General features: G+C 54.1%; 1 protein-coding gene across 2 annotated transcripts in view; it reads left to right on the forward strand.

Moving 5' to 3' along the window:
* Window positions 1–23,048, forward strand: part of CTNNBIP1 (catenin beta interacting protein 1) — a 49,470-nt gene that overhangs the window by 10,407 nt on the left and 16,015 nt on the right. For both annotated transcript variants that reach the window (XM_032393989.1, XM_032393997.1), the window contains 3 exons: window positions 12,679–12,763; window positions 17,413–17,531; window positions 18,103–18,193. In XM_032393989.1, the coding sequence (XP_032249880.1) occupies window positions 17,436–17,531; window positions 18,103–18,193 (187 nt within the window). In that variant the 5' untranslated portion in view covers window positions 12,679–12,763; window positions 17,413–17,435. The remainder of the gene's footprint in view (window positions 1–12,678; window positions 12,764–17,412; window positions 17,532–18,102; window positions 18,194–23,048) is intronic.

A 23,048-nucleotide genomic window follows, 5' to 3' on the forward strand; every position in this document is an offset into this window, starting at 1 on the left:
GGCGCCCAGCTGTCAAACTGTTTAATTGTTGATAATCTGATAGGTTAGAAATGGTATTTCATTATCATTTTAATTTGCATTTTCCTTATGAAGAAATAGAGGAATTTTTCAGTTCATAGCTTCAAGAGCCATTTATGAGCAATGTGTTACACTGTTAGCTCATTTCTTTCTTGAGCTGGCAGTCTTTTCTTATTGATCAACAGGTGTTCTTTATATATTAAGGAAGTTTGTCCTGGGGCGCCTGGGTGGCTCAGTTGTTCAGCAATTGCCTTCGGCTCAGGTCATGATCCTGGGATCCTGGGATCGAGCCCTGCATCGGGCTCCCTGCTCAGTGGGGAGCCTGCTTCTCCCTCTCCCACTCCCCTGCTTGTGTGCTCTCTCTCTGTCAAATAAATAAATAAAATCTAAAAAAAAAAAAAAGTTTGTCCTATGGCTGTGATATACATTACACATAGCTCAACAATTTGTCATTATTCTTTTGATTATATATTTATTTCCATGCATAGAGTTTTGATTTTATATGATCAGATTTTAAGATCTTTTATAATGTTTAGGTTTCACTTCATACTATTTTCTTGTCCCACTGTTTTCCTGCATTTTCATGCAATATACCTACTCTCTATTTTAGATATTTATTATTTATTTATTTATTATTATTTTTTTATAAGATTTTATTTATTTATTTGACAGAGAGAGACACAGCGAGAGAGGGAACACTAGCAGGGGGAGTGGGAGAGGGAGAAGCAGGCTTCCTGCAGAGCAGGGAGCCCGATACGGGGCTCAATCCCAGGACCCTGGGATCATGACCTGAGCCGAAGGCAGACGCTCAACGACTGAGCCACCCAGGCGCCCCTCTATTTTAGATATTTAAAACTTTGTTCCACAACCAAGGGATCAAACCCGGCATCACCAGAGATGGGGCGAACCAGGATTGGGTGCCACCAGTGGGGTGTTGGCAACAGCTGTGAGAGCTTCTTGCCAAACAGTTAGTCTTATTCTTAATTCTAGGGATTCTTAGGCAAATCTAGATTGTGGGATGTCCTAAACACTACGTTCCTGGACTCTAAAAAATGTTCATGTCGTGATAGACAGAGAAAAGCTGGTGAACCATTCCAGGCTAAGGGAGGTGAAAGAGCATGGGGATTGAATGCACTTGAGATCCTCCATTGGATCCTGGATTGAAAACCAGTGATGGCCGGAGCGGGAAGCCTGCTTCTCCTTCTCCCTCTGCCCCTGCTTGTGTTCCCTCTCTCTCTGTCTCTCTCTCTGGCAAATAAATAAATAAAATCTTTATTTAAAAATAAATAAATAAAATCTTAAAAAAAATTAAAGAAAACCAGTGACGGCCACACAGGGCGGCTTGGAAACTGGGACATGGGTGTACATCACAGAACACTACTGGGTCAATATGAAATTCCTTGGGGGCGCAAATAGTGTCCTGGTTATATGTGGGAGGATGGCCTTAGGAGATAGCAGTGAGACATTTAGCAAAGTATCGTGATGTCTACAGCTTACTTTCAAATGGCTCAGGAAGAAAAGCAGGGTACACACCCTGGTGTGCCCACAACATGGAGCGACATGACTGAGACGAATGTGGCAAAATGTTAGCGAGCGGTGACTCTAGGGGCAGGTATTGGGATGTTCCCTGTACCAATCTTTCAGCTTTTCCATGGCTTTGACATTTGTCACAATAAAAAGGTGAGGAGAAAAAAAAACCCAACTTTGTTCCATCTGGGATCTATTTTGGTCTGGTTCTCCTGGCTTTGCCTGGCGCTCCTGGGTTACCGTCCTGGATTTCTGGCTTCTTTCCCCTTCTCTTCCAGCGTGCACAGTGGTCTATTTCCCTTTCTCTTAGGAACCTCTTTTTTGGGTGGGTTATTCTTTTTTTGGAGTTGGAAATTTTTATGACCTCGTATCTTTCTGGCAGACTTACGTGGCTTTTCTAGAAGCAGGTAAGAACCGGTGCGCGTTGGTGCTGGTATTCTTGTTTTGTTCCTACATTGCATTATGTGCTCCAAGTAAATTTGCAAGGAAGTTTAGTTCTCTGAGACCAAAAGCCGCAGTCCGTGAGAATACCCTCAAACTAGTATGTAGTGTCATTAACCTCTCTCTCTGCGAACCTTGATAGAAGCTTTTTCTTCTCAACTGAGAGTTTTTGCAAGAGGTCAGGCTCCACCTGCATTATGTGGATATGGTAAAAGACTCCTGCGTCTCATTTTATGAAATGTGATGGTCTTGGGGCGCCTGGGTGGCTCAGTCGTTAAGTGTCTGCCTTCGGCTCAGGTCATGATCCCAGGTTCCTGGGATCGAGCCCCGCGTAGGGCTCCCTGCTCCACGGGAAGCCTGCTTCTCCCTCTCCCACTCCCCCTGCTTGTGTTCCCTCTCTCTCTATGTCTCTCTCTGTCAAATAAATAAATAAAATCTTTAAAAAAAGAAAAAAAAAGAAATGTGATGGTCTTGGGTGGGTAGCTGGCCTGTAAAACCAGGAGCCTTTTTGCCAGGGGAGTGGTAACAAGTCAGTTTTGCTGGGAGCTTCTGCTCCCTGTCCGTGGCTTGGTGACTAATGGTTTCGTGGCTTTGGGAATGAGGGATGTCGTTACAAGCGGATGATGGGGATTTGGCTGCTGAACTGGATTATCTGGGTGTGCCTGGTCTGGGTGTTTATGCCTACACCCATTGGGAATGGGGACAGTTTCTTTCTCAGCCCCTGCCCGGGCCCCAGCAGCCTCCAGTCCATTTCGGTCCACTGTTCTGAGCTTCTCTGGTGGCCCTGGCCCTGAGCAGACCCTCTAGGTGACCGTGGCTGGATTCCTGCTGTGTTAGGTGCTGTGTTTTCCCAGACCGTCCCTCACCTCTCCAGCCGCCACCACATTTGTCCTCAGGCTGGAGCTTTGTGGCCCCCATTGGGGAGTTCTCGTCTTCATGTTACCCCCCTTCCCCCACCCACCTCGAGCTAATGGAATAAATGCATATGGATTCTGGAGTTGTCTTTGTTTGAAACATTTTTGTTTTTGATTATCAGCTTGTTAAACATTTAGAGAGGGAGGAAACTGAGTCTTCACAGCCTCTTAGGGGGAGGTTTCCTCCTTCCTCGGATTATTTTTTTGTTCAGAGGTAGCTGGAGGGTGAGGACACTATGCTTGTGTCATAGAGAGCAGAAGCAGTTATCCAAACAAACAGTGTGGCTAATGGCACGTGTGGGTAGAATGGATCCTTGCAATTTGTAGCAATGGTATGCGTATGGTTTTGAGGTAAACAAACATGCCTATGTTTTATGCAAATTAACGTACACCTATATGTTGAAAGCTTACAGGAGAGAGGAGGCAGTAATGCTGTAGCTTCTTCTTTTTTTTTTTTTTTAAGATTTTTAAATTTTATTTATTTGAGAGAGAGAGCGAAAGAGAGAGCAAGCACACAGAGGGAGGGGAGGGGGAAATAGGCTCCCCGCTGAGCAGGGAGCCCCATGCAGGGCTCGATCCCAAGACCCCGGGATCATGACCTGATATGAAGGCAGATGCTTCACCGACTGAGCCACCCAGGTGCCCCCTAAAACTTATTTTCTTAAGGGTCTATAGGAAGAATTTTCACCCAGGAGGCCACGCTTCGAGCCGGATCCCAAGGATAGTCATCCCCAGAGCTGGGCGGTAAGGACCTGCAGGCTCTGGAGGCCAGGAGGCGGCCAGCCTGCTGCCTCTGGGGGAACTGAGCCCTCGCCCCAGCAGGCGACCCCATTGATTTAATGACCTAATTCTCACAACAGGAAGTTGGAGGCCTTCCTGGCCCTGGGATTCTGAGGGGATGCAGTGAACCCATTCAGGAAGCTTATTTACTTGAACCAATTATAAGAGAACTTTAATGGAGGGAAGGGATGGAGGGAGAGCTGAGGCAAAGGAAGAAGAGCTGGAGAGGCCAGCGCGGGGAGGGGCGGGGAGGGCCGGGCCGGTGCCATGCTTTTTGGCCTGCCATTACGAGGGTGGCATGAACGCGTCCATAGGCTTCTGAGTCAAGGGACCTCATGCAGCTCCTGAGAAATAAATAGCACTGAATAAATAGTCTTTCCCCTTCCTCTTTAAAAATATAATCTTTTAAATTTCTCAATTTAATTAAAAGTGTTAAATGGTGACCTGCAAGAATTGACATAGCTGTGGGCTGTGGGGTTGACAGGACTTCCATGGGTTGAGATTACCATTCTCGCCTCCTTCTCTGGAGGTGACACAGGTCTGTGAAACCTCCTGGCCAGGCTCCTTCCCACCAGGCCTGCAGTGGACTTCAGCTCTCTCCCTCAGAACACTGACCAGCGATGCAAAGTGAGTTTTCCCTTAGTGGAGGGGAGCAGGGGCGTCAGCAAGCTGGGGGGCATCTCAGATGTCAATCTAGGTTACAGGAGAGAAAAAGGGTCCTTCTGTCATCAACTTGCACAGGGTGGCTTCGGACGCTGCCAGGTGCTCAGCCCGTGGTGAGGGTCCTCCAGCCTGGGAGACCTCCTGCCCAGGATGGGGGACAGAGTGTGCTTGCACCCATTCGAGAGCAGAAGCTTCCAACTCCTCCATTCACTTATAAATAGACAAGGGCTCTGGAGTCTGCATTACCCACTCCCTGGAACCTGCCAGAGGCCGAGGGTCACGAATCAGACTGAATCAGAGGAAGATCCGGAGCCGGGTTTTGTAGGCGCACTGGTTCCTGACTTCAGGTCTCTGGCTCCGGCTTGGCCGGGTTTCAGGGCTTCAGCTGTTCTCTGGGAAGAAAAAAGAATATTTTAAAATTAGGTCAAAGATGCTTTTTTCCTTCTGTCCTCATTCCCCTGTTGTGCCAAGAGAACACCACCACCACCTGTGTGTCCCTTGGTCGGAACCACAGCCTCGAAACTTAGCCCGGGATCAGGAGTGTCCCCGTGCAGCTGGGGAAACTTCCTCCGGCCCCTCCGCATTCCCTTCCTGTTTGCATTGTTCTCAGCTGAACAGCAGGCCTGCCAGGTACTCTTTCTTAGCTGTAAAAAGAGGGGCTTCACCCCAATCAGGACTTGAAGAGACAGCAATATCCGAGTAACTTATTTTTATCAGTCAGGCCAAAATCATAGGGAAAAAAAATTTTTAAGCCAGAAGTTCTAAACAGATGCCTTATATCAGTGCAACCACATCAACATTATATAGTCTATACATACAGGCCCCTTCTAGTCCTCGATGTCTGAGATTCCCTGTGGGGACAGCGTTGGGGCTGGGGGCTCCTTTGTGGTTCCCAGGTGACTCTCTCAGGCTCCCCGAATCTGTTCATGCACATAACAGAGCCCCAGATGTGACTGGCGGCACTGTTCCCTACCCCCCGTCCAGTGTATCAGCTCCCTCTATGAGTGAGAGAAGAATTATATTTAATGAGATGTGTGGGTTCATTTTGATGTCTCTGAGAATAAGGCTGCCTGGGGCCTGCCCACAGATAGCTTGCAGCTTGAGGTGGGAGGAGATGTGAGACACCCCAGGGCAGGGGCAGGGGGGGATGTCAGGCGTCTCGAGTGGGAAATTTGGGCAGGTGTGAACCCAGGGCTCAGGGCAGCCCAGGGAAGGTGCTACCGAGCAGAGAACAGTAAGTAGGAAAGGGCATTCTGGGCCGAGGGACCTGCAGCTGCTAAGGCCCAGAGGTGTGGAAGGAACCCCATGCAGCTGGTAACTCTGAGGTTACCAGAGGTAACTGAGGTAACTGAGGGAAACCACGGGCATCCCAGGGCCTTCGGCACTATCCCTGGCCCCTGCCCACTAGCATCCTCCCCATTACGACGACCAGAAATGTCTCAGACATCACCAGATGCCCCCGACTGAGCACCCCCGCTTCTCAGGGACGTGGTGGACAGCTGGTCCTACTACCTGCCCCTGCCCAAGGCGGGGTGTGGGGGGAGGCCCTTTCTTCTCGCCTCCTGTCCAGCGTGCAGGTCCTGGGGAGCCCTCTCTGGGCAGGTCTGTGCCTGTCCTGCAGCCCTTTGTTGTTATCGTTTAAAGATTTATTATTTATTTTGGGGAGAGAGTAGGGGAGGAGCAGAGGGAAAGGGAGAGAGAATCTCCAGCAGACTCCTCACTGAGCGAGGAGCCCGACACGGGGCTCCATCCCTGGACCCTGAGCCAAAATCAAGTCAGCCTCTTAACTGACTGAGCACCCCCCCCCCGCCCGCCGATGCTTCCAGGCACCCCCTTCCCAGCCTAACCACGGTCTTCTGTGTGGCTGCCTTCCCCACGGTTGTCAGGACAGCTGGGCAGGGCGGCCACGCTCTGCTTGCTGTTGGGTTGTTTTGAATCGGGTCCCATGGATTTGATTTTAATGCTGCAGGAACCTTCACCCAAGGGCCTTCATCAGAGCGGTTCACTCCTGGAACAGGATGCACCTGCCGCATTGCCGTGAAGGGCAGGTTACAGCTCTGAGGTGGGAGGTGTTTGGGGGGGTGAAAAGCCCAAGAGTTGGACTCACTCCTGTGCCCACGAACCTGCAGCCAGAGAGGAGCAGGGCTCATCTGTGTTCGGGCCTCAGAGCTGCTCCCCACTACAGCAGGGCCTTCAGGTGGACTACACGTAGCTCCTCGCACACACACCACCCCCCCAACCCCAGAGCAAGGGCAGGCCTCTCCTACTGCCTTGCTTGACCATTTCCCAGTGGCTTTTCAGTGTTTTCCCGACTTTTCATTTTGATTTCAAATCTGCAGAAAAGTCGAAATAGTAGTGAACTATGACCTTTACCTAGTGTCACCAGTGTTCACCTTTTGCCATAGTTGCTCACGCACCTTCTGTGCACGCTCACACACACTTAGGCACACACACTTTTTTTTCACCCTTACGTACTCCAGCCCGCATCGCTTAAGGACCAGGGTATTTTCCAGAGCACCCAGGATAAAATCACATTCAACACACACAACATTGATACAATACCATTATCTAATCAATACTCTCTAGTAAACCTTGCCTAATTGCCCAATAACGGCCTTTATGACTCCTTCCCCCTCTCTCTCCCGGGATCCCATCAAGGACCATTCACTGTGTTCAGTTGTTATGCTGTATTATCTTCTTTTCTGACTGGCAGGAGTTTGGGGGCTCTGGCCTTTTTTTTTTTTTTTCTCTGAAGTGGATTTTCATTTTAATTTCAGTTAAAATGGCTGACGCTTCTCTCAACTCCTGAGCCAGGAGGCGCTTGATAGGATGGAGGGAGCATTCAAATCCGGGCCCTGTCACTTCTTAGCTCCTTGGCCTTGGGCAGGTTACTTAGCATCCCTGAGTAGCAGTTGTCTTATCTATCAAATGGGAGTAATTCTTACCTTGCAGGCTTGTTGCAAGGACTAAAATTAAATGAGACAAATGTGATGAATGTGACTGACGGTGTGCCTGTCCCTTGGAGAACGCTCCAGCAACAGCAGTAATTATCATTGTTCTGCCACGTCGCCTGGCTTCATGGAGCAGGAAGGAGCTTTGGATCAGGTTTGAACTTGGGTTGGCGACCTCAGGAGGAACTCCTTATCCCCAGCTCATCTCCGGAAGAATGATGCCACGTCCTGCAGACTCCCTGACTTGCCAGAGCTGCTATTAGACCTGTTTTGCTCATGCTGGTGGAACATGGTTCGAGAATGCTGAGCCTGGCTCTGGATTGAGGAGGCTTCAATGTGGAATTTATTAATTAAGGCAGTTGCTCATGAGGCCCCAGAGTCCAGGAGGTTGCAGCTTAATTACCGAGAGCAGAGCTTGTGGAAATTCTCTCCAGTGCCCTAGTTTTGATGTCGCTGAGGGTCTGAACTGCCGCCTGGTACGGAGCTGCAGACCGGGCTCGGGCCTGCCTCCCTGTCCTTGGCCCTGAGTGCTTTCTACCCATTTACACGTATCCTGGATAACAGTGTCACAGAGTGATTCAGAACTTGGACGATCTGGGTTTGAATCCTGCCTCAGTGCAGAGTAGGACGGACTGGCTGAGTGATCACTGGGTGATCTCTGCATCTCCGTGTCCTCACTTGTTGAACCTTACAAGGATGTTTGCTCTGAAGCCCGAAAGATTCATGTACCTGAAGGGGTGAGCACAGTACTTGGCCAATAGTTAGAATGTGTGTCAACTATTTCTTTAGAGGAGTTCTCAACCTGGGGTGATTTTGCATCCCAGGGGATACAATGGCAACGTCTGGAGACATTTTTGGTTGTCACAACCAGGGAGGGGCTGCTCCTGGCGTCTAGCGGATAGAGCCCAGGGCTGCTGCTAAATATCCTACAATGCCCAGGACAGTCCTCACAACAAAGAATCCTAAATTCTCCATCGTGCCAAGGTTGGGAAACTCTGCTTTAAAGCACCCCCAGTGATTCAGGGCGGCGTGTGGAACATGGAGGTGGGGTCCTGCCCTCCCCCCCGACCCCATAACTCTTCACCCCTGATCATTCATTTGAGCCAGTTGGGGGCCGATGGGTGAACTGGGAGGGAAAAGGGAGGAAAGGAAGCTGGGTATGTTAAGCCTTCGAATTCTTACTGTTTAGTCTTATTCCCACCACCCCCCATTCTATAACAAAAATACCCCTTACTCGCGTTGTCTATTATCATCTTGTGATCTTATCATTAGAGTAACTAGTGTTTATTGAGCGTTTGCTGTGTGCCATGTACTATGCCTAGTGCTCTCTGTTATCTCATTTTCACAGCCCTGATAGGCAGGTGCCATTATCATCCCCATTCTACAGATAAGGAAACTGAGGCTTATTGATGGGAAGGCTCCAAGCTGTCTGAAATTCAACCCCTGGTCCTTTTCCAAAACTGTTCCACCTGCATCTCTCCCATCTTGGTTGATAGGAGTGCTGCCTTCAGTTGCTCAGCCCCCAGGACTGGGAGTCCCCATCCCATGTACCTGCCCCCACTGCGTGCGGCACCCACTGGCCCTCCTGATGTCCCGTCCACTCCTTTTGCCTGGATTCCCACCACGGCCTCCCCCTGTTTCTGCTCTCAGCCCCCCACCTCCTCTCTGTGTCTGAGTCAGGGTGGACCTGCCAACACCCAAGTCAGGCCAGGCTACACCTCTGCTTGCTGCCCCTTCTTACAGGTCCAGGTCAGGTTTCCCAGAGGCCTCAGTGCCCTGGGCCCCTTGTCCCCGTGCGCGTTCCCTTCCTGTGGCCTTTCTTGCTCTTCCTCCAGCGCACCCCACCCTGGGGCCTCCGTCCAGCTCTGCTCTGGGCTCCCACGGCTCACTCCGTCACCCCGTTCCAGTCTTTGCTCAGGAAGGCCCACCCGGCCACCCCACATTCCTGATCCCCTCACCCAGCTCGGTTTTTATCCTAGCACTTCTTGGTCACCTTCTTCCATCCACACTGTATTATTTTCCATTGGTTGATTTTTATTTTGTTTTGTCTGCTCTCCCCTCTCACCAGAGTATGTAGGGACTTTTGACTGTTTTTTTGCTGATATATCCCAATACGTAGTAGGTGCTGAATACATTTGTTGATTGAATGACTTCCCCATGGCCACCTGGCTGGTAATGGGGTCACCAGGATGCCACATCTTCACCTTCATGTGTGTTGCTCCGTCCTCCCCACCCCGTCCAGGGCAGCATCTCCCAGATCTGGCTGCTCACCACGTTTTGACTCTGTCTCCAGAACACTTTGCAGATGTCCCCTGTAGGAACAACTTTATCTGAAGGGGTTCTGCCCTACTTGCCAGCCCCCGTGGGCTTCTCCGTGGCCTGTGGAGTCCAGCCCTAGCTCTTCAGCCTGTCCTCAGGGCCCTTACCAGCAGGCCTCCTGTGCCCTGCCTGCAGCCACCGTGCCAGTCCACGCTCTTACCCAGCTCCCATCCTGCCCTCCCACCTGCCAGCATGCCCCCACCCTTCCCCTCACCGTCCCTTCCCTGTCACCCCCCAGCCCAGGCCCTGGCTCCCTCCTGGTCTGCCCCAGAGTCTTCTTCCCACTGCCGCCACAGTAGTCTTGTGAAGCTCAGACCTTACCTGAGGACCCCCTGCTTCAGCGCCTCTCCTCACCCCTCTCTGAGACCCCTGGGGTCCAGTACCAGCTCACCTTGACACCTCTCACCCGACACCTTCTTCTTCCTCTAGGTTTTCCAAAGACTAAATCTTCTCTGGATGCCTTCCCGCAGGGCTAGGTCAGGCTCCCAGCTGCGTGTCCTCGGGGCACCGTGCACTTACCCTTTGCGTCTGCACTTATCCCAGTGTCTGTGGGTGCGCATACGTGGGTGTGACTCGCCGGGAGCCCCTCATCACAGGCAGACCACGGCTGTTTTGCTCAGCTGTCTATCTTCGAGGCCTAGCACAGGGCCTGGCATGTAACAGACGCTCAGTAATCGTTCAGACAGCATCCCAGTGCCTCCAGTGCCCTTCTCCTTCCTCTCTGCCAGCAAACTCCTATTCATCCTTTGAGACCTAGCTCCAGTTTCCTCTCCCCGGAGCTCCTCTGCGTTCTCGCAGAGCTTCGCACATTCCTTCCTCTGCCACTTACTCCCCTGGGCGCAGGCCCCGGCCTTTCCCTGCTGCTGCGGAGATGCTCGGGGGCGGGGGCGGGGGCCGGCGCGGTGCGCGCATCTGACACTCTGGTAGTGTTTGTGTCTCAGCCCGACCTACGTCCTTGGCTCGTCGTTGCTGTTTGTGTTGTTTCCCGTTTGCTTTGTGTAGTGTGATTTCCTCAGCATCATGGTCGCTTCCTGGAAGGAGGTGTCCCAGCCCCACCTTTGTATCTCCTGTGTCCTGAGCCTGACACAGGGCTGGGTACCCCAAGAAAGGTTTTAGTGAATCCTTCTTGAGTCTGTGTCACGTCTACTTCAGGTTCCAGAGCCCGTGGCAGCTTGAGAGGCACCTTGACACTCTTTTTCTCATTCTGGACCAGATTTATAATTTGCGGGGCCCCGCGCAGGGCCCCTTGTTCAAAAATGATGAAGCGTTTCAAGACTGTGATAGTAGAGCTCTAAACCAAGGATGGGGCCTTCTAGGCCTCAGCTCATGAAGCCTGCCCTGATCTCATTGTATCCAATGAGGGAAGACATGGTAGAGGTCGTGATTTCCTTTTTACAGAGGGCAAAATGAAGGGCCCAAAGGGCAGTGACCAACCTCAGGGTGCACAGCTGATCGGCAACAAAGCAGAACTGAAAACATGCCAGCTCCTGGAGCATGCTTACTGCCTTCCACTGGCTCAGGGGCCCCCAGGACTTTTGAGCCTCAGTTTTCTCTGTAAAATGGGGACATTGACCTGGTCATAAAATGGCAACTAGAACAGCTGGTCGCAAATCCCCGGACAGTCCCATCAGGAACAGCACTGCAGCCTTTGGATGCCTTCCCCTTAAAGTCACTAATGCAAAGGTACTCTCTGCTTCTTGGAAGGACCTGAGTCCTGTCGACAGTAGGAGGCTAATTGGCTGTTGTGGTAGTTGAAGAAATTAAAGCCCTCAGAGGTGGGAGAAGGCTGTCTCTTTTCATCTCTTTTTGAAGGAATGTGGGGATTTGGGTGGAAGGTTCCCCAGGGAGCCTTGGTATTTTGGTGCTTTGATATCTAGAGGAATAAAAGAGCAATTAATCGCTAAAGATGCTTGTTCCCGTAGGGGTGGCTGTTCCCGCAGTCTGAAGGTGGAGGGAGTGTCCCCATAGGGGCAGTCGGAGGGCAGAGGGAGTGGCAGGGGTGGGTGACAGTTCCTCCATCCGAGGGCCCTTGCTGCTTGAAGAGATACGCAGACCAGAGCCCCGGAGGGTTCGAGCTTTTGAAATCTCACTTTCTCCGGGAAACCCATTTTCTTTAGCCCCCCCCCCCCCCCCCCCACGCGACCCCTTTTCGTTGCCGAAAGACAGTGGAAGAGGGGTTTCCCAGCTGTCCTTGGTCCCGCATCTCCCGCAGAACAGGTTTCTCAAAGTGTCATTCTCAGACCTCTGTCCTCACAGCAGGGCTGAGAGTTGGGAGTCCCCCTGTTGGAACCAGGGGCTCCGAGATCAGTGCACACAGCGGAGGAGGTGGCCGGGCTGGTGCGGTGGGCACTGCTCCCTGGTTCCCCCCACCTGCCTCCGCCTGTGCTCCTGCCAGAGTAACCTGCACGGGACCTCAATGATGAGGCTGGGCGGCAGGGGTGAAAGAGAAGACGGTGTTCTTTGATCCCGGCAAGAGTTGTGTTAGGGGCCGGGAGACATGCGGGCAGGCCGGTAGGTTGTAAGTGACCTGCAGCTGTGTTTTATGTGCATGGGGGACGGTTAGTTTATGCTTACACGTCCAGCCGCAGATGTTCACTAGGCACAGGACAGTCAGAAACGCACGTCTGAGCGCAGAGCAGGTGGAGGACCGCGGTGCCCGTGCCCGGCTCAGGTTCTGTGTGGTGGCTGGGACGCCTTCTTGTGCAGGTGCAGGACCTGCCCGTCAGCTGCCTGGAGTGACTCACCTCTAGGGCTGCGTCTCCGAGCGCAGCTCTCAGTTGGACTTGGTGACTAAGCCGAGGCAGGAGGGTGTGTGGTGACCTGCTTCAGCTGGAAGTGGCAGGCGAGCATAGCTGCAGTCCGCACCTGATCCCAGAGGTGTTGGTGCAGGTTCCCCGGGCTGGCCAGACACACAGGTATTTCCGGATCGTGGCAGAGAATGCTGCCAGGGGCTTCCCGCCAGTGTGGTGGGTCCATGGGCGTGGGGCGGGAGCCCCACCTTCGACTCCGGCAGCCCCGCGGGCCCTCCCGGCTCCTCCCGTGACCCATGTTCTGTGTTTCCGCAGGGCCCCACCTTCCTATTTCTCCCCGGCCACAGCCCGTCCATCACAGTTGAGCAGCTGTTTGCCTGAAGTTAATTTCCAGAGGCAGGTAAGGACCCCAGGGGAAGGACTTCTGGTGGCAGGCCACAGGGCAGTGCTGGGGAGCGGCTCTTGGGTCTGGGCTGCGGGGCTCGAGTGGAAGGGAGCTCCTCTCGCTTCCTTCTTCCACCAAGCCCGCTCCTGCTCATTTCTTCTGCCGCTGTGGGCCCTTCTCGTCAATGCCGTGGCGCGGCTCATTTCTTTTAGGCTGAGATGTGTGCAGTCTCTGGATTAATATTTTGTGTCAGTTCTGTGAATCACAATTATATGATGTTGTTTTACATTGCATACATGTAAATGTACCTTTTTTAATGTGAGCATTTAAAATATATCACAACTTTTTTAAAAAATGGATAGAACAAAAGCCAAGTGCTGGGACCCCTGGAGCAGAGGTGGATTGTGTGCATCAAGGACGCTCCGGCTGTCTGGCCCCAGCCTGAGGTGACTCACTGTTTTCCAAGCAGGTGTAAGACCACCCCGGGTATAAATGTAAATTCCAGTTTTATAAATGTGGGTATTCAAACAGCATGAGCTTCAAGTTTATAAATAAGAATGCGTGCAGGTGGCTGTGTTTGTATTCGGGGCCACTTATGCCTGTCCAGAGGAGGCCAGCTTTCAAAGCTGTTTATCAGAATGGGCCTGATTGCTGCAGGGGACACTCGGCGGTCCAGCTCTGGGGTTCCTCCTGCGCCACGGTTCTTAAGTGACAGCCACTGCTTCAAAGCTGGAGACCGAGTTCTGGGAGAGGCTAGGTCCCTGCAGGGCAGGGCAGGAGCATGCTGTCTCACCTGTGGCCTGGTATCTCCCACGGAACGCAGTGTGGCCTCTTAGGCCATGGGCCACTTTGTCACTTTGGATCCCTCCTAGTGGTTGGGATCCCCATCCCAGTCAACCTTCCTCCCACAGAGATGCGGGCTCAGAACCAACGGGAACATAGGGGGTATGGTAGGGAGTATGTCTCTGTGTGTGCACTGAATGTATGTTCCTTGGTTTCCCTTAATTGCATTTGTCCCATTTGCAGATGTAAGTTTCTGGACTCCTCCCCACTTTTTGCATAACACGTGGCTATCTTCAGCAGCATCTGTAGCCGTGGGCCCCTGCCCTCACCATTCATTTGGGTAGTTGATGGTTTCCTGTTTCTCTCTGTTTTCATTTTCTGGCTCATCTGCATTTTTCCCTAGTTAGCTCCCACAGTGGTAGCAAGGAGAGGGAGCAGGTCTGTCTCTGACTTGGGCCGTTAACACCGAGACATTTTCTCAGGGCTTAGAATGGAAGTGCCGCCACTGTAGATGATGGGATGTTTCCAGAGCAGCTGGGAGACCATAACTGAGAAGCACTGTTATCTTTGCCTCTCACGGCTCAAGACTACACAACTACTGTGTCCGAATTACTTGCAGTTTGGACTTAGGTGATTCAGACACATCTCACTGGAGCCCAGTTCTTCATCCCTACAGGAGAGAATACGGATTTTCAAATGAAGTTAATCTGATACTTGTCAGAATGGTGATGAAAATTTAATAGCATGTTTGCTGGGATAGGCACCAAACCCAAACATGCTTTAATAGACTGGTAGCATATCAGCGACTGCAATGTCTGTGTTGTTTGGGTTGACCATGGTTTACTCTCTTCAGTTATTAATTTTCTTCACATCGACCCCCCTGATGCAGATTCTGTTTAGGACAGAACCATGTAAACCAGCCATGATGTCCTCCTCTCTTGGGCGGGCACGTGCACTCGTGGCCCCTACATTCTGCCCCAGATCCAGCCCTGGGTGTTTCCCCTTGTCGGGCAGCAGGGCAGAAGCAGCTTGAAGTAGAGCCCAAAGAATACTAGAGAACCAGAAGTTTTAGAAATGATGAGTCTGCCTCAAAGGAAGACTGTGTCTGCCGAGGAAGCTGAGGTGGGAGTAACCTGGCCCCAAAGATCCATTCAGGCCCCATGACACCCGAGGCCCATGGCTGCGTGGCAAACCCCTCCCCCCACAGTAATCACAGTTTGAGTGTGGGGGTCCCCCCCGGACAGTAAGGCTTGAGTAGAAGACAATGGAATGACATCCATTTGTACAGGATGCCAGGATTGTTGGACAGAGCAAAATTCTGTAAAAATGGACCATGTAAAATGATTCACACACACTCAGGCTCATGGTCACACTCACACACCCCTGCAGGTTCCGAGCCTACCTCTCTATTGGAGGAAGCTTGGCTGGTCAGGAAAGGACAGTGAGGAAGGTGTCCCCAACCACGGGGAAGCCAGGACCCCTAGGTCCTGGGATGCGCAGCAAAACCAGATATGTATCCTTGCCTGAGTAGGGCCGGCCCCTGAATGAAGAATAGATCTTGCTGTGGGACTGGGGTGTGGTTTGTGACATAGGATCAGAGTAAGGGCTTGAACCAGACGGGCCTGTTGGGGAGTTGGGGTGGGGGCAGGCGGGGAAGCTTGCTGGAACTCTGGTTCTTTTGTGTGTGGTGACACCTAGTGGCCGGTCAGCGGTCTTCAGTGCTGCCTTTCACAAAGAGAGAGCAAACTGACCATTAGCCCTTGGACACAGGACGGGGGTGGAAGATTTTTACTCCCCGAAGCCCTGACTCCCAGTTTGAAGGCTTTGTGGAGTGTTTCAGAAGTCCTCTGGAGAACAGGATAGCCCAAGGCACTCCAATTGCTCGAATGGGAGCCCTTTGTCAAGGCTCAGTTGGGTTATGGAGACTAGGTACTCTGGTCAGTGTCAACATGGTGACATTTGGCCCTAAATCAACATGGATATTGTAGAGAGGGAGAAGCTTAGACATCACAGGCCGTCCTGATTTTCCAGTCAGCCAGCCGGGTGGTATGTGTTAAGTACCAGGCAGGGTGCTGGGCTATGGAGGATGGGGTGAGCTAAGTGGGCCCTGGCCCTCTAGTCAGGCAGGGGAGAGACGATAAGCAAGTACTCCAGCAAGACCCTCTCAGAAAATTGGGACTGGGCTATGTGACCCAGAGGATGTAGGGGTTGGGGGGGGTGGACACAGAACAGGAGAGGTTCCCTGGGAAGGTGTCTTTAAGCACATTGAAGGATGAAAAGAAGCCAGCCCGGGCTCAGGGGGACACCCAGTGCAAAGGCTGCCGGGGGAAAGAGCTTCTTGGTATGTTCTAGAAATAGACTCGGGTTAGGAGGGCAGGGTGCAAGGGGAGGTGTGAGAAGGAGGCAGGGCCGCCCATGCAGGCCTCGTGGGTCCTTGTGTGGGACAGTGGAGTGGAAGGAAGTGAGGAGGGGTCCATGTGAGAAGTGATGTCCCACAACTGGGCTTTCCCACTCAGCTGGCTAGGGAGTTAGGGTTGTCCACTATACTGGGGATGGCGGGGCTGCCTTCCATCAGTGCCCCTCTGGAGGTGGCTTACCCCTTTTCCTGGTTATCAGTGTTCATTAGGCTTTTTTCTGAGCCCAAAGGAGGTGACAGGTGAGAAGACAGTACAACAGGGAGCCTGGGGGGGGGGGGGAAGGATGTGGGGGGAAGGAAGGCCCCAGAAGGAGACATGCTACATCAAGTATACAGCTCTAAGTAAGCCCCAGCTTGCCAGCTTTTAGCCCCTCGTGGGGACTTTTAGGGCCAGAGCCCCTGTGAGCTTATGGGGACTGAGCAGTTGACGGGGACCTCCAGGGAGGCACTGCCCAGGGCTGTGGCACATTTCTGAGTCTGCCCTCTGCACAGAGAGCAGGCCAGCCTGGGAGAGCCTGCTGGTCCAGGGCTTGCTGGCCCCTGAGGGATGGACGGCATGAGGAGTGTCCTTGGCTTGCAAGCCAGGTTCCCTTGGTCCTCCCAGCACAGCTCCTTGGCACCAGGGCTGCCGAGGCTCCACCCCCACCAGCTGCTGCGTTATTTCTGACTCATCCAGGGGTTACAAGTGTGTAACCCAAACCCCTCCACGCCCGGCTTCCTCTCCGCCGGCTCCTCCTGGAGGGGGGAAGCCCTGGGACTTTTCTCCTGGGACCTTTCTGCAGGTTGGGTCCCTGCTGTCCCTGGACGCAGCTGCTGCCTGCAGGCGCTCCCCTCTGACGGGGGGGTGGGTGCGTGAGGGTGACGGCAGTGAGCTCAGGTGGGTATCTGTGCCCCACAGCCCCGGCCTGCCTGTCCGCATGGAGGGACTCCTTGGAACCCAGCCCAGGCGCCGGCCTCTTGAATTTGTCAGGGGCTTTTGCGGAGGGGGGCCGCCCTCGTGTTCGGGGCTGGGCCCAGATCTCTCGGTTTCTCCAGCCAGGGGCGCCGGCCGGCTGCCTCTGGTCACGTCACTTCTGCTCCTTGTGGAAGTTGCATGCTTTGAAAACCTGGGACACTTCGGGCTTCATTCAGCACATCTCCGGGGTCTCACCGCAGGGTTGTTCCTGAGGGGGAGGCTGGAAGGTTAGGGTGGCCAGAAGTTCTGGGTCAGCTCAGTGCCGTGGGCCCAGCAGCTCCTCACAGAGGGTGCTGGCCCCCAGCGCCTGCTCCAGGCCCGAGCCGCTCAGTCTGGCGGGCTGGGGCCTGCAGGAGTGAGGCAGGAACAGGCAACTTGCCACCTGCTCTGGGCTCTCAGAAGCGGGACCCTGAAGCCCCGTGGGCTGCCTGACAACTCCCGCCGAGCACCCGGTCTGTGTCTGGTGTGTCTCGTCCTGACCCCGCTTCAGTGCCTCTCCTTGCCCCGCAGGAGTCCCCAGGGCTGGCCAGGGAATGAACCGCGAGGGGGCTCCCGGGAAGAGTCCGGAGGAGATGTACATTCAGCAGAAGGTCCGAGTGCTGCTCATGCTGAGGAAGATGGGATCAAATGTGAGTGCTTCGGGGTGCCAAGCAACAGGTCCCCCAGGGCGGGTGCCTGATGTGGGCGGAACAGAGATCCGTAGCCACCTCCTGTGACAGCCCTGCTCTGGGAAGGGGGACGTGGGGCTTGTGGTTTGCCTCCGTGGCCAATTCTTGTCACCCAGAGCCCTGCCCGTCCAGTTCCGGGGGGACTGCTGGGGTGGCCTTCCCATCCCTGTGCCGAGTGTGAGCCGGGGGCGGGGTGTGTGAGCCCCTACAGGCCCTGACCTTACTCTCCTCCTGTCTCCCCAGGAGCTGTCCAAGGGGCGCTGGGCAGGATGGTCCCTAAGAGGACAGCATGATTCAGAAAGGGATGGGCTCCCTGGGCAGGTCCCGTGCTGCACAGAACCCAGTCTCAGATCTGATCCGAGCGGCAAGGCCTGGGGGACCATGGGCCAGACTTCAGGGTGGGGGCAGGGGGTGCTCGCTCCGGAACTGAAGGGTCAGGACTCAGGAACAGGGACCCTGGGATGAGAGGAGGAGGTACGTTCGGGGAGCCCGTGCGTGCCGCCCCTCACCCGTGGCTGTCTCCCCCTTGCAGCTGACGGCCAGTGAGGAGGAGTTCCTGCGCACCTACGCGGGGGTAGTCAACAGCCAGCTCAGCCAGCTCCCCCAGCACTCCATCGACCAGGGTGAGTCCCGGCCAGGGGGCCCAGCCACGCCCTTCCCAGAGGCGCTAAGTCGTGGCTCCTGGGGCCCATGAGGAGGGGCTGTAGCCGCCTCCCATCCACAGAGCTGAGCCCCAAGCCTGGGCCCATCTCTTTCGCCAGATGGGAGCCGAGGACCCCCTCAGGTAATGGTGGGATCCCCCCTTTGTATGCCCGGAGGAGCCGAGAAATCGAGGCATCTGGGAGCCCCTGTGACTGCAGAGGCTCTGGGTTTTTGCATTTCCTCAGTCTTTGGCTTGACCTCCGCCCACCCAGCACCTGGTGCAGGGCGAGCGTGAAACCACCCTCAGGGCTAGGACCTGTCCTGGGCACGGCTGTGAGGGGCTTGTGTGTTCCTGGCTGTACCCAGGCGAGAGGCCCCAAGGGCTCTGTGTGCCTGAGGTCTCCGTCTGCCCGGGGCAGTCGTTTCCGTTTTGGGTCCCCTCACCTGATCATAATAATGGTGGCAGGTAACATTCAGGTATTTATCGTCTAGCAGGCACCTGCTGAGTGCCGGGCACACATCATTTCATTTACTCGTAGAGGTACCGGTGGTATTACTTGCACTTCACAGGCAAGGAAACGGGTTGGATCGCCCTGGTCTTACAGCCCATTAGCAGAGGGCTCAGGATGCACAACGTGCTGCCCGGCTCAGGGCAGGGCTTGTCACTGTCTGTCCTGGGGTAGCGGGAGGTGGGCACTTATGGGCTCTCCCGTTCTGGAAGGCTTACTCTCACCCTGGAGCCCACAGTGTCCTCACTGGCCCTTCCATCTAGTCCTTTCCTTTTATTTTTTTCGCCTCATTGGCATTACAGGCCATGAAATAGTGCGGCCTGTGGGGCGTCAGATGTGAGCTGGCTCCAAGCAGCGGAGCGCCGAGGGGCATGTGGCTGATCCATGGGGCCCAGGAGGAGAGCAGGTGTAGCACGAGAGGCCGCTTGTCTTGAAGCTGTCCTTGCTCTCCTGGAGATCACAGGCCTCAGCTCTGGCGCAGGGCCCGGCTCCCCGGCTCTGACGCCGGCTGTCACCTGGCCTGTGCACCCAACTCAGCAGAAACGTACAGGGCGTCCCCGTGGCTCGGGCAGCTCCTGGGACAGCCACTCGCCAAGCACAGCCTGCCTGGGTCACACTCATGCCGCAGCCGGTTCAGTACCAACGGCCAGGGGTGGAGTCTGCCCCTCCTGGGGTTTGTTTCTTTCTCACCCACGGCTGATCTGGGTTTCCAGCACGGCCCCCCCAAGGCCCCCAGGCTCCTGAACCATATCTCCCTGAAACCCTCAAGCTCCTGGGTCCTTAGGACATTGCCTTTTCTCCCACCCCCATTTTAAGTCACTGAATCAACCAGAATTGGGACTGGGTGATAAGGATGCCTCGAGTAGGATGCTCTTAAAGGAAAAAAACCATAATAAGTTGTAGAACCGTATGTCATTGTAGAAAGCACCCCCCAACACACACACACTCACTCATGTATGTGTATGGAGGAAAAGCTGGAAGAATATAGACCAGGCTGTTAATAGGAAATTTTAATAGAGAATAGAACTATGTAAGGGACTTTAACTTTCCAAGTCACACGTTTTTTTGAAAACTAATTTTTTAACATTGCACATGCATTTCTTCTGTAATAAGGGGAAGTTTAAAAAAGCATTGAGAGAACTCTGTCTCACCTAGCTAACCCAGCAGTTGAGAATAAAAATGAACTGTGTGGAGAGTTAAGGTCATGATGGCCTCACCTGGCCTGAAACTGCTGAGCAGTCAGGAGTGAGCCATGGGCATGTGGGTGTGACCCCAGAATCTGGGCCCTCCTAGTTGTGGGGTGTCCGAGGGACAGCCAGGCAGGCCTCAGAGCTGTCTCCCCAGGGAGCAGGCTTCTGGAGCTGCACCAGGGCCCAGCTGATGGCTGGGGTGATTCTCTGCTGTTGGGGCCCCCTGCCTCCTGCCCTGGGTCCCCACGGACTCCCCTGAGCTGAACTGCACAGGAAGACACGCTGCTGCAGGAAGTCCTGAGGATTCCTGTGGACTGAGTTGGGGGCGAATGGGCAGCTGTGCCTGGAAGAGCTTTAGGAGCATAGCGTTATTTTTGTGTGCCTAAGGACACTGTAGACAGGTGCACAACAAAACAGCAGTTGGTACAGTCTCTCCCGTCATGGGGGCGCAACCCCGGGAGCAGGACCCTGCGTCTCTGCCCATACCGGGGGGCCAAATGGGTCTTGGCTAACATTCTAGCCTGCCCACTTCTCTGTTGGCAGGGCCGACCTTAGCTGATGCCACAGGGATGCTGCTGGCAGGGGCTCAGGTGCTGTCCAAGTGGTAAAAGTCCCGGATAATTGCTCCCAGCATAAGAGACCCCCCCAGTAAAGGCCTAGGAGCAGTCAGGGTGACAGTCTGGGCTTGGACAGTCTGGCAGAAATCTGGTGTGAGCACCTCCTGCCACGAGGTGGCACTGTGTCTCAGCAAATGCCCAGCGCTATCCTCCGCAAGAGACACAACAGACTCCTTGAGTTCCCCTCAGTGGGGGTCTGAGGCCACCCACCAACGGGACAGAGCTTGGCATTGGTCTACCACCGTTAGACTCACACACGCTTCCCCTCTGGGGCTGGAGGGGTCTGGTACTGGGAGCCCTGCTGGCCCTCCCTAGCCCCAGGGAGGAGAGTGGGCTGGGCATCCCTCGCCCCATGCCCAGGCCTCCCACCCTCCTGGTCTTCCCTTGGTGAACTGTGAAAGTGTGTACAGTGTCTGCTGGGTCCGGGCAGGTGCTGGAGACCGTGCTGCGTGGCCTGCACCATAGGGACTCCCTAACCAGTGCTGGCCTCTGCTGGTCTGAGACCTCCCATGATAGCCTCCTTCTGGAAGCCCTCCTTCCCCTCCCTCGTCTTCTGTGATACACCTCTCTCTGTCTCTCCATCTCCCCCAGCTCATCTTCTGCCCCCTCCGCTCACTGTCCGTAAGTGCTCCTTTTCCCGCACCCCACTGGTGCTTTCCACATTCTGCCCTCCCTTCTGTCACACCTCCCCCCTGGGGGTCTCACAGGCTCTGGCCAACACCCTCCAAATATACACCCTCAGCCCAGACCCTCTCCTGACCCCCCAGAACTTTACGTGCAACTCCCTCCTGATCATCTTGCCCCAGACAACCCACACTCAGATCCGGATTCGTGCTCTACCCCCACGAATCTATTCTTCCGCCTGTATTCTCAGTGACGGACGTATCACCAAATAACCAGTGTGCCGGGGACTCCTCTTTGAAGACCCGAGTGTCCAGTGAGGTACCAAGTCCTTGTAATTCTTCTCCCTTAATGCTCCTCAAATCTGCTCTGTCTTCTCCACCTTGGTTTGAACCCTCATTTTGTTCAGAGCTCATTTTTGTCTTGATCCCTGCAAGCAGTTCCTGGCATCTTGCCTTCTCACCTTGCCCCTCCCGTGCACTTCCTACCCCTACCTCAGCAGGTCTTTGCCCAACTTAAAATCTTTCAGTGGCTCCCCACTGCCTTGCGGCTGAAATCCAGCCCCTCACGTGATCAGCAAGATCCCCTGACACGGTGGCCTCATGCACCATAAACAGCCATAGCGAATGGCCTTCACCTCCTGTCTCAGGCTGGTCTTGGTGCCTCTGCATTTTCCTCTGGGCTGCTGGGAGCTCAGCCCTGACCCCCAGCCTTCGCCTGCCTCTCGTAGGCTGGGCGAGGCCTCCTGTGGTTACCATCACACACATGTACCCCAGCTGTGCTTCTCCCCACACCGTCTCCTGGCCCGTCTCTTGAGCAACTCTGAGCCCCTTCAGCTTGGGACTGTGGTTTCCCCCGTTTTGTATTTCTGGGGCTGGCCCCCCATGAGGCCCAGGGCATGCTTGTACAAATGAATGGACCAGGCTGTGGGTCTGAGGGCCCACCGTCCCCCAGAAAGGCAAGAACGTGGAGCCAATTCTCTGAGCACTGTCTCCTGCTCCCCCAAGGTGGCCAAGCAGAGCTGCCAGCCAGGCAGGACTGACTCTGAGCCAGAGGAGATCAATACCTCTCTGGGAAGGTCGCCTCGGTGAGAAAGCCAGCTGGAAACATGGGGGTCGAGAGCTGTAGCTTCCAAAAAGCAGGCTCGACAGAATGCTGAGTTCATTCCTTTCTTATTGCTGGTGCTACTCTCTCCATAACACATATTGATCTTTTTTCCTGGTTATAAAATAATGTACAGTCATTGTTGAAAGCGGGGAAAGGGAGAAGTAGCAGAAAAGCTGGACGGATTGAATCCGACTGCATGGCTGCAAGCACTATTACCTCCTGCTCATGTTCCCATCAGCCTTTTAAAAATAGGCTTGTAGTGGCGCCTGGGTGGCTCAGTCGTTAAGCGTCTGCCTTCGGCTCAGGTCATGATCCCGGGGTCCCGGGATCGAGCCCCGCATCGGGCTCCCTGCTCTGCGGGAAGCCTGCTTCTCCCTCTCCCACTCCCCCTGCTTGTGTTCTCTCTCTCGCTGTGTATCTCTCTCTGTCAAATAAATAAACAAAATCTTTAAAAAAAAAAAATAGGCTTGTATTGGGGCGCCTGGGTGGCTCAGTTGGTTAAGCATCTGCCTTGGACTCAGGTCATGATCCTGGAGTCCTGGGATCGAGTCCCACATAGGGCTTTTTGCTCGGTGCGGAGCCTGCTTCTCCCCGTGCTTGTGCGCTTGCTCGTGCTCTCTCTCTTTCTCTCTAGCAAATAAATAAATAAAATGTTTAAAATAATAGGGTTGGGGGCGCCTGAGTGGCTCAGTCATTAAGCGTCTGCCTTCGGCTCAGGTTATGGTCCCAGGGTCCTGGGATCGAGCCCCACATCGGGCTCCCTGCTCAGCGGGAAGCCTGCTTCTCCCTCCT

Source organism: Phoca vitulina, unplaced genomic scaffold (assembly GCF_004348235.1).
Source record: "Phoca vitulina isolate PV1807 unplaced genomic scaffold, GSC_HSeal_1.0 scaffold2, whole genome shotgun sequence".
NCBI lineage: Eukaryota > Metazoa > Chordata > Mammalia > Carnivora > Phocidae > Phoca > Phoca vitulina.